This window comes from Epinephelus lanceolatus, chromosome 21 (assembly GCF_041903045.1).
Source record: "Epinephelus lanceolatus isolate andai-2023 chromosome 21, ASM4190304v1, whole genome shotgun sequence".
NCBI classification, from domain to species: Eukaryota; Metazoa; Chordata; class Actinopteri; order Perciformes; family Serranidae; genus Epinephelus; species Epinephelus lanceolatus.
Genome location: NC_135754.1, coordinates 28,158,732 through 28,169,823, shown reverse-complemented (window position 1 = coordinate 28,169,823; position 11,092 = coordinate 28,158,732). Strand labels below are relative to the sequence as shown.

General features: G+C 41.1%; 1 protein-coding gene across 2 annotated transcripts; it reads left to right on the top strand.

Annotated features, from left to right (window-relative positions):
• Nucleotides 1–313: 313 nt before the first annotated feature.
• LOC117246792 (uncharacterized) lies at nucleotides 314–9,162 on the top strand. 2 transcript variants are annotated; one of them, XM_078163290.1, is made up of 9 exons: nucleotides 314–725; nucleotides 811–879; nucleotides 1,119–1,230; nucleotides 2,111–2,433; nucleotides 2,715–2,981; nucleotides 3,982–4,119; nucleotides 4,191–4,262; nucleotides 6,424–6,565; nucleotides 7,005–9,162. In XM_078163290.1, exons 4-9 carry the CDS (start codon nucleotides 2,178–2,180, stop codon nucleotides 7,831–7,833), a joined length of 1,704 nt encoding a protein of 567 aa, XP_078019416.1. In that variant the 5' UTR covers nucleotides 314–725; nucleotides 811–879; nucleotides 1,119–1,230; nucleotides 2,111–2,177; the 3' UTR covers nucleotides 7,834–9,162. The 2 variants fall into 2 exon arrangements, with proteins under 2 accessions (XP_078019416.1, XP_078019415.1); XM_078163289.1 differs by lacking the exon at nucleotides 314–725 and having other exon boundaries at nucleotides 735–879.
• The last annotated feature ends 1,930 nt before the right edge of the window (nucleotides 9,163–11,092 follow it).

Below are 11,092 nucleotides of genomic sequence, written 5' to 3'. Positions count from 1 at the left end.
AGGGGACACACACCTGTAACACCTTTGCTCAGTTTGCATCAGTCATTTATTCATTTAACCCTAACCCAGCCTTTAGTAATATCATTAATTAATTTTACTACTTGGGATACAAATTTGTTTCAGTTTGTGGCTGGTAGCCTATATTCCTTTTTTTAATTAAATTCCGACCTTAGTAATTAAATAATGTCTTTCACCGTGTTGTCCGCGTTTATATATCCTGCATGAAACTAACATTATCTAAGATGCGCTTTTTGTAGTCCATCTTTAGAAAATTGTAGTTTCACCACAGCAGACATACGTCAATAACATCCGCCGTCGCATCATTACGTAGCCCAGTGTAAGTGCAGTTGGATTCTCTCAGCACCGCAGTTGTCTTTTCCTAAGTCCTTATGAATTCTCCTTCACATCTCCCCTTGGCCTCGTAACGCCATCGAGGTCAAGGAAAAGTGGTTAGGAAAAGACTTTTCGACCGTAGCCTTCTTCTTCTTCTTCTTCTTCTTCTTCTTCTTCTAATTCTTCTTCTTCTTCTAATTCTTCTTCTTCTTCTTCTTCTTCTAATTCTTCTTCTTCTTCTTCTAATTCTTCTTCTTCTTCTAATTCTTCTTCTTCTTCTTCTAATTCTTCTTCTTCTTCTTCTTCTTCTTCTTCTTCTTCTTCTTCTTCTTCTTCTTCTTCTTCTTCTTCTTCTTCTTCGGCGAACAGACCAACCTCCGCTGCGACTTCCGGTAGGGACTGTAGATATCCATCTCATCCCTTGTCCACCATCTTGTCTGCAGTTGGGTCCGTCTCATACTCTTTGGTCTCTCTCAGGAGGAGACGCTAGTGAGGGAAACGTAGATGTGAAATCTGGTTTTTGGATGAACACACGGACATGAGGAAGTAAGAACAACTCCTAACAGGAGTATTTTACAAATACAAATATTGTCTTTTGCCGAAATAACGGTGGTTTTCTTTATTAAACGCGATCAGCACCAGTTAACAGTTTAGTTTATTGACTACAGATAGACGTGACTGTGGCTCTAACGTTACTCGAGCTCTGTTGCTTTTATTTGCTCTGTAACATTTCCTGTACGATTCTCTGTTTAGCCTACATTTTATTTATTTTGATTTATTGTCAGGTGCAGCTCACCTGCTGGTAGATAAAGAGTAAAGTGACACAAGTGAACACCGGAAATAGCAGTTAAGTTTCTGCACTCAAGACCACCGAGACGACGGGTTGGCTTCCAGGAGGTAAGAGACCAGTCATATCGTCAGGAGACAACACGTTTAGACATAGTTATAAATACATGTAAACACATGTGTTGTGTATATATGTTGTTCAACTTTGTATACATGTCGTATTTCAGCCAGATGTGTCATGGTTGTCATAGTGACGTCAGCTGTTTCAACCAGGAAGGACGTCATTCATTATCTCGTTGGCCTTTTTAATCTTTGTTTATTATTATTATTATTATTAATAATGTATTATTATGATACATTTAGTATTTATTACATTTATTATTATTGAATTTCGTGAAAGGCGCCTATAAATAAAATGTATTATTATTATTATTATTATTATTATTATTATTATTATTATTTATTGTACCATGAAAATCTCATCCATGCTTCCGGTGTTTTAAATTTACTTACTGGATTTACGCACTGGACCTTTAAATGACTCCCACACTAGAAGAATTTATTTGCACTGTTTTTTATGTGGAGTAATTATACATGACGGTATTTAGAGACGAGGAGTCATGAACAGAACGTTAAAAATGCTCAGTGATGTTAGGATCTGTTGTTTGGATGGATTTTTGTATCCTTTATGTTTTTGTCTCCAGTCAGATCAGTATGTAAAGACGTGTTTTAAAGGCAAAACTCACCCCTGAAACTCTAAATTTTCACAAATCAATATACTTTTAGAAACAGTAAATAAACTTACATTTGAATGAAATTGACTGACGTGATTTTCAAACAGTTTTCACACCTAAAGAATATTCTGTTAAGAATAAAGCTGTGTTAACGACTCCAAATTTAATCAGCTCCGTATGTGTGCATTGAGGCTTTTGATGCTCATTTCATTTGATCCAATAATTGATTCTAACTTCTTGTTCATTGTCTGTCACAGTGAGATCACAGCTCTGATGAAGTTTGATTGATTGTTTGAAATCCGGTGAACCTGCTTAAAGTTCAAAATGGCTGAGAATATCAAACTCCTGAATCACCTGAATGACCTGACACAGGATGAGCTGAAGACATTTCAGTGGTACTTGATCCATTATGACCAAGAGGGACATCGACGCATACCGAGGTCCCGCCTGGATAGCGCTTCCAGAATGGACACTGTGGATAAAATGGTGCAGGCTTACGGGGGAGACGGTGCTGTGGAGACCACGATGGACATTCTCGTAAAGATCAATCGTAATGACCTTGCAATAAGGTTAACTCAAGGTAATATGTCTTAGTACGCTTGGTAATCTCTGAGTAGGGCTAGCTTTATTTTAATGGATAATAAATATGTAGAGAACACGTTTATCTGTTTATACATTTTATTGTGTTGTGACCATTACTATTGAGGTGTCACACTCTGTTTCTCTAAACTTTACAAAGAGAGAGGGGAATTAATGTTTTAGTAGAGCATAACAAATATAATCTTCATTTACAAATATGTGACTAAATTATCATATTTCTCAATAACGTTTGATTTCTAACTCGTTTATTTAAATTTGCAGCCAAACGCGTCTCAAAAGTGGATGCACATTGGATCGTTAAGGATCTGTCTTGTCCAGTTTGTCATGATATTTTCATGGAGCCTGTTATGCTGCAGTGTGGCGACAGCATCTGTAAGAGCTGCGTGCGCAAAGACGAGAGGAGGGAACTCACTTGGAAATGCCCACGCTGTTGGAAAGAGACACACACTGAACCTCAGGTTAATTCCGCTCTGAAGAGGTTGTGTGAAAACTATAGAAAAAGAAAAGGAGAAGGACCCCTCATAACAGGTGAGGTCACATTCGTTATTGATTTGACTGCTTATCTACATTACTAGTAGTGTTGTGGATCTTAATATTTCACAATGTATGTAAGATTTTATCTGCTAAACATCAGCAGCCTAAAGCGATAGTTCAAATTTTTCGAAGTGGGGTTGTAAGCGGTACATATCCATAGTCGGTCAGGACACCATTTACTACTGTGGTTGGGGGCAGCAGCAAAACCCATTTTAGCCACCTAAAAAAATCAATATCATTTTTAGTGTACACTGTTAAGAATATTTTCGCTGCTTTACTTTGATGCAGACAGCCTGTTACAGTGGGAAGCTGTTAATGGCTTCAGTTCCCCATCTATGCTCATAGCCACCAAACTCCATAGACAAAAACAGTGATTCAACATCGCTGAACACTGGAGCTGCTGGTCTACTGCTGCATTGATCAGTTAGTTAGTTTGTGTTATTGGATGACTTTGGTGAATCCAAATTATCCCCATTGAACGCCAAAAGTCAAACAATGACACAAAGAAAATAACTGATAGAGGCAGCGGTACACCAGCAGCTTCTGTGTTCAGCAATGTTAAATCGCTGTTTTTCTCAATGGAGTCTGGCTTTAAGGAGAGCAGTAAAAGGGATTCCAGACATAAGTCGCTGTCAGCAAGGTAAAGCGGTGAAAATACTCTAAACAGTGTACACTTAAACTGATATTTATTATTTTAGGTGGCTTAAATATTTTTTGTTGCTGAACCGCGTCCGCAGCAGTATGTTGCTTAGCTTCCATGGCGGCACTCCTGTCTGCGTGCCGACTGACATCTACAGTATGTAACACACTGACCGTGGATAAGTACCTCATACAACCCCACATGAAGAAAAATCCAAACTGTCGTGAACGTGTTTGCATGCTGACGTTAGCATTTAGCTTAGACACAAGACACAGTCATTTTGGTCCAGTGATCAGTCACTACACTGTATTTTTCTAACAAACTCATCTTTTTATTTATTTATTTTTTATTCAGAGTCAGTTTCCACTATTCAGGCTTCGTTGCATCAATTCAAACCCAGCTACAGCGCTCAGAATGGAAGCAATTTGGTCGCTCCCGTCATGAGTGGTAATAATATTGGTGGTAGCGTCTTCATCATCGGCACAGTCCAAGGTAGATACATTAAACATGGGAGTAGCTGAAACTGGGGTTTGGGCTCTGCTGATTTTTTCCTTCTTTTGCAGGGTCTGTCGTTTCCTCAAAACAGGCACTGAACCACGTGTTTGCAGACAGCTGTGGTGCTCTGCAGCCCCAGAGTGAGTACTTCTTACAGCCCATTACCTATTGCACTTAGCAATTTGATAAAGGAGAGAGTGGGATAAGTTGACCCACCCCCTGTTTTTAGGCAACTGTGCATATCTGTTGTCATGTCACCATTAATTCAGGAAGCACCCATCATATCTGATCTGATGACGAGAACTGGATACAGTGCCGGGTTTTGAGGCCATTCTCCGGGTGCTCTCAGACCTAGAGTTGTCTTGCTTTGGTCTGAATTAGGGACTAATTTTGTTTCAAAGTTGTATAATTGCCTAGAGTTGGTTCATGTTCTCACAGCAGCATTTACAAGTGGACCAGATAAAATGCCTTGCTCAAGAAAGCTGCTCTTGATCGGTCAGAATTTCCATGTGGGAAAAATCCAGGAAGTAAACAAAACATTGAAGAAGAGTACACTTGCAAGATAAATTAATTAATATGTTTATATAAGTGTATAATCGCTATAAAATAAAATTTGTTTGGTTTTCGTAGCCTTATAATTATGCTTTTATATATATATATAGCAAGGGCCTCGCTTTAGAGAGGTCGCCATCTTGCGCCACCATGTATGTACGGCAGACTGAGCGGACAATCCAGCCAGCCAGAGAACGCGTTTTGTGTGTATAAATAAACCAACGAAGACAGCGGAAGGAAGGAAGAAGGAGTAGGAAACAGCAGAGAGTGTTAGTAGTTCGTCGATAGAGAGTAGTGAAAAGTTTTTTTAGTTATAAAGTTTGCGAATGGACCACACTTACCACGCAACAGGAGAGAATGAACCCGAACCATCATCTGCGAGGAAAAGAAGACGCAACTTCACTCCTTGTGATGCACTCTCTGCGGAGCTTTTCCTCCTGATGATATATCTCCCCAACGATGGTAGCACCGAATCCCATTCTGTGCAGCAAAATGGGAGCGGAGGATTCAGCCTCTCTTCTCACCTGCTCAGTATCCAAGTTCCTCATCTGTATGCTCCGGCTCAAACAGGTATGGCTCTGGATCTGTGTCCGCTACAAGAAACTCTTCAAAATCGCGTTCAGAGTCGTCCATTGCAGCTACTATAGTCCGGAGATATTGCTAGGCTAAATAAACAGCTGAGCTCTGTTTACAGGCTACGCTGTCAGTCAGTGTGCGGGCTGGAGATTGGTGGAGCAGAGAGGGGAGGGGGGTCCCCACTCAGTATGGTAAACGAGTATGTGTGTATGGAGTGTGTCTGTTACGCCAGAAGAGTCAGAGTTTGGGACGGAGTCTTTTACCCCCTGGAGTGTTACCGGAGTTTTTGGAGTGCTCAAATAAACGGGCCTTTTTCCCGAACAATACTCTGGTCTCCTGCTCGTGAGGGATTCATTACAATATCGTAACATGGTTTAGATTTCTAAATAAACATTCACCTCATCGCTAGATAGACCTACTCCTGAAAAACTCATGTCTGCGCAAGGCTTTTTGTCCCTACGAGGCCACCGTCATTTACCCGACGGGAGGGGTGAGCGAGTGAGCCCTGCAATCTAGAATTTGACCACTGATGTCACTGTTTTCAACCCATTTTACACAGTGGCCCTTTAAGGCAGTACAGGAGGAGGTGCATATTAATAATCCCCCAGGACTGTAACATGCTCATGTTTAACGCAAACAATGTGTCATGTGACTGCAGTTGGTTCAGATCCAGGTCGCAACACGTACCAGAGTTCGTTTGTAACCTGACTGAGACCACCTCTTCAAGAAGGTCATGGTCTGGTTGTTGTGGTGCACACCTGAGTGTGATTGCTGTGTTCACGCCTGCCCAAACAAACCGCACTGAGGGGGCAAACAAACTTGAGTTTGACTGAACTGAACCAACCTGGTATCGTACTGTATCATATGGTAACGCATCTTATCTCAGTGGTTCCCGGCCTTTTTCTTGAGGGACCCATATTTTTACCATTGTAGACTTTGGTCCCCCCCTCTCTTTATTATTTCAAATAAATGAATAACCTTTTAATATAAGCCTTAAATTTGTTTGTTTCTGACACATACAGGAATAACATTTTGACAGATTACATTAAAATTACATCCCTTAAAATCAAGAGGGCTTTGTGACCCCTGTTGCTCTTTGCTCTCATATGGTATCTTATCTTATTATATGGTAACTAACTGTAGCTTACCTTACCTTACCTTATTTTCTTTTAGATCAAGATTGGTCCAAGAATTTGATGGCCTGCCACTATCTCTCCTGCTGTATGACTGAAGCAGCATCTTTGGAAAGAGCTACAGCCTTCAATAAAACCACAGTTGGGGAGTTCTTTGACAATCTGTCTGAAGCGATGGACAGGTGACAGAACTCATTCATTTATGACTACATTAATCACTAATATTAATGTCAAATATACAAAACAAGAATTTAAAGACTACACATTTTGCATTTGTAACAGGTTCAGGTTAAAGATCTAAGCTGCTGCTGCTGCCTGTGAAGTTATGTTCATTTCACAACCGTAAGACATGTTCTGTGTCGTTTCCGTGAATTATCCAGTACATCCAACCGGCCTCACAACCGCAGACCATGTGCACCCACACTAGCCCTGCACAGCTCGTCATCTTAACCAACGTGGATGGTTGTGAGGCCGGTTGGATGTGCTGCCAAATTCACGGAAACAACACAGAGGACGTCTTATAGTTGTGAAATGAACTTGAGGTTTACAGGCAACAGCTTTTTGCATTAAGGTGTAACATTTCTGATTCTCATCATGGCTCTTTCATGTCTTTTTTTACAGGTTCAGATTCCCTCCAAACATGATCTATAATGTCGCCGTAACAGGTGTCACACCAGAGCAGACCTCAAAGCAGGCAGTGGCAGTAAGAGGAAAGACGCAAGTGGGCGTCATCACGCCTGCCGAAAGAGAATCGCATGTGACTGTGGTCTGTGCAGTCAATGCCACTGGGAATGCAGTCCCTCCCATGTTTATCTTCCCAGGAGTCGAATACAATGACCACTTCATCACAGGAGCACCTCCAGGATCAACTGGCGCCTCCACCCCATCTGGCTGGATCAATGAAGACACCTTTGCAGAGTTCCTTGAATGTCTGGTTCGGTACACCAACTGCTCCACCGACCACCCCATGCTGCTAATCCTTGATAAACATCAGGTCGCCTTTTCACAGAAGGCACTGGATATAGCAAAAAGAAAGGGTATTGTTATGCTCTCAACCCCAGCCCACACATCCCATCGCCTGCAGCCTCTGCACAAGAGTGTTTTTGGTCCATTTCAGACCTATTACAACAGAGCTCTTGATGGTTGGCTGAGATCTAACCCAGGCAAAACAGCCAGCATATACCAAATCCCTGGATGTGTGAATGAGGCTTTCATGTCAGCCATGACGCCACGAAATATCAACGCTGGATTCACGTCCACAGGGATCTTCCCTTACAACAGGGACATTTTCTCTGATGAGTTTGAACCAGACGTGGCGTCAGACATGCCAAATCCTGTGGATTCAATGTCCATGTCTGCTGAGCTGCCTTTACATGCATGTGCTCCACCAAGTGGCCCAGATTCGAATCCACACAGTATCCAGACTTATACACCTTGTAGCATCCAATAATGTAACTCGGGCTGAAACAATTCCTCGAGTGACTTTATTTATTCTCAAATCCATGACTAAAAAGCTTCGTTAAATCCAGTGCAACTGTACAGCAGGCTGTGTTTTGCATGGATGGTTGTTTCTGTTGCACAACGCACTTCAGTTACTTTCTCTGTTGATTGCCTGCGCAGCTGTAACGTGGATGTGAAGCGCGGATTGCAAGACAATGGACGAAGAGGGACAAGAAAACAGCAAGAGACAAAAAGAGGAGACACGTCAAAAAGTGTCAAGAGTGTGGGATCATTACAAGTTAAAATTAAAAGAACGAAAACTTGTTAGCATACCACAACAGCACGTCCTCAGTGCTACAACATCTCAGTAGAAAACATTCGGTGTATGCATCGAGTTCACAGAGCGGATCTGACTCAACAAGGGAACATTATCATCACGTTTAATTGCATTTAACCTTCATCAGGGATTGCTGGCTGAGATTCAGAACGCATGTAAAGAACGTACGCGTATCGCTTCTTTGGCTGATTAATGTGGTGGCTAACATCACATGGCGTTGTATCACATGTATTAGCTAAGTTTTGCTAGGGAATATAATATATTTGTTAACACGTGCACCCTTTACTCATTCATTCATTCATTTACTCATTCATAGAGTATGAAGCCTAAATGCACAAATCCAGTACAGCAGGTATATTAATTTGCAGTGAGTAGGGTCAGCAGGTGTGAGGAACCCCCTTGACTGCAGTGAATGAGTCGAAACTAGACAATCACAGGAACTTAAAGTATGATATTTATAAAGGCCAAGTAATAAATATCAATAAAAATGTATTATAATCTTTTTTTGGAAAGTTGCAGAGTGGTACTTTGGACAGCTTTGTGCAAAGGGTTCCACCATGTTTAACTGAGGAAGCAGCTGAGTTTACAGACAGCAGATGCATCATTTGATCTGTCATAGCTGTTAAAGTTCACACTGCAGACAAGTGGGGTTTTTTTTTTTGCAATTAAAGCAATAAAAATGTTGAATTTTCAGAAAAGGAAACAAATGTGTTGCTCATTTATCTCATTTCAGAGACTTGTATTATTTACTCTTTTATATTACCATTACCCTTAAATAAAGCTAAAGTAATTTAACGAAAACATGCAGTATTTGTTATCCAATTACTCGATTAATCACCAGAATACTCCATTACTAGGAATTGATAGCTGCAGCCCTAAATGTAAAAACTTCCTGAAAACATAACAGATGAAAATGTAATACTGAACCCAACTGAAAATATAAAAACCCAGTAATGTAATAACTTGACCAACAATGTAATAAAATGGCCTGACTGATATTTTTACAGGTGATGTAGTACCTTTACAGTGGTTTTTATTAATTTTATTTATTTTTTCAAAAAGCTGATGATGTAATAATTTTGAGTGCATCATTTTTAATACTGTTGTGTCCTAACATGCTAACATTTGACACTGAATTCATGGTCGGAAAGGTGGACTTTATGTAGAATCTGAAGTTAACAACAGATGGCAGGTGGTATGTTGTTATCAGGCAAATAATCCCTAAAATCCCTGGCAAAGTGGCAAAGAGAGACACTCATGCATTTAAAGCCCCGTTTCAGTATGGTACCTTTGGCACCAACAGTAACCCTTCAGACATGGTACCTAGACCCTAGTGTTTCCACTGCAAACAGTACTCTTAAATGTGGGTGGGGTTGTTGTCACTCACTGCTCCGTCCAGCACTCACTGTATTTCCTCATTACCGGTGACACACATAGAAGTCTGCATCTTGTTTATCGTCCACAGAACGAGGCTGCACGCCGACATTTTCAGAACAAAATAGAACAGGCTGCAGTGAGAGTCTCTCTCCATGGGATATTTAAAAATATTCTCCTAAATATTCTTGAAAGAGATGCCTTCATGGCCACAGATTGAACATCTTCCTTGCAAGTGTTCCTATCTCCCAGCACTACTTCACAGCCCAACAAAGTTAAACAAAATTAAGACTGGGTCTGGAGGGTACTACCACTCTGGGAACCCAAATGCAGAATCCCAGGACACAGGAAAACACAAGGTAAGTATCCACAAAAAGGGCACAAGCAAAAGTCTTGGTTAAGTCACAACTTGAAGTATGACTTTACCACAGTGGTAGACGCCACGATCTGGCGAGGAGTGTTTTATACTGCAGGGTTGATTACTGGATGGTTCTCAGGTGAGCAGCAGAGAGCAGGTGAGTTGAATGAATGTAATCAGGAACCCAGGAGAGTGAGAGAGCTGCCACGCCCACAGCACAGACACACAGGGAAGGGGAAACAGAGGATGAGGAAAAACGCAGGAAAACTAGTGACACCCCATGACAGAAACCTCATCATGCTGCTTCAGACAGTCTCTTGGCTGTTAAACCATATACCTTTTTTCCAACATCTTTTTTATTTCCAAAAGGTGTACCAATATGTAAACTATGAGTATAACAGAGTACACTGAGTATCCTCATGTCCCTCATCCCCTCCCCTACATCTCCATATACCGAAATAACCAGAATAGAGAATAGAAAGACAAGCTAGCAAAAGGGCAAATCAAGGACTTAGGACGTGACAGGACGTGACAGGACTAATGGTGGTAACAACACTTAAACTTCCACTTAAAAAGAAGGAAAATAATGGCGTCCAAAGTTGATTTTTCTAAGGTTAGTCTCTCTAGTGGTAGAAATTGTGATAGCTAGCCCAGGAATAGCCCAAAAGAGTAGAAGAAAACCACATAATTGATAAAGTCCAATCTGTCTTCAGAAAGAATCACAGTAGAGAAACTGCTCTACTTAGAGTAACAAATGACATTTTGTTGAGTGCAGACTCAGGAAACCATACAACTCTCATTTTACTGGACTTGACTGCAGCATCTGATACAATTGATCACACAATCTTACTCAACAGACTCAGGAACTGGGTTGGTCTGGTCCTATTTGTCAACTAGAAAGTTCAAAGTCATTGGTGACAACTTCAGTTCATCAACTGCTCGAATGTCATGTGGTGTCCCACAGGGCTCAGTCCTTGGGCCTATTTTATTCAGCTTGTATATTTTACCCCTTGGTCATGTTATCTGCAATTTCACCTCTGTATCATACTGCTCTTATGCTGATGATTCTCAGTTATTCATCTCATTTAGCCCTGGACATCATAGCAACCTGGACTCTGCACCGCTGCCTTGCTGCGGCTTCCAACTTCCTACAGCTTAACGCACATAAGACAGAGGTCCTGGTTATAGGTCCTGACCAGA

Coding starts and splice junctions, on each gene's coding strand:
- LOC117246792 (XM_078163290.1), top strand. CDS start 2,178: ATGGCTGAGAATATCAAACTCCTGAATCACCTGAATGACCTGACACAG. Junction 2,434..2,714: donor TGCAATAAGGTTAACTCAAG/GTAATATGTCTT, acceptor TTAAATTTGCAG/CCAAACGCGTCTCAAAAGTG. Junction 4,120..4,190: donor CATCATCGGCACAGTCCAAG/GTAGATACATTA, acceptor CTTCTTTTGCAG/GGTCTGTCGTTTCCTCAAAA.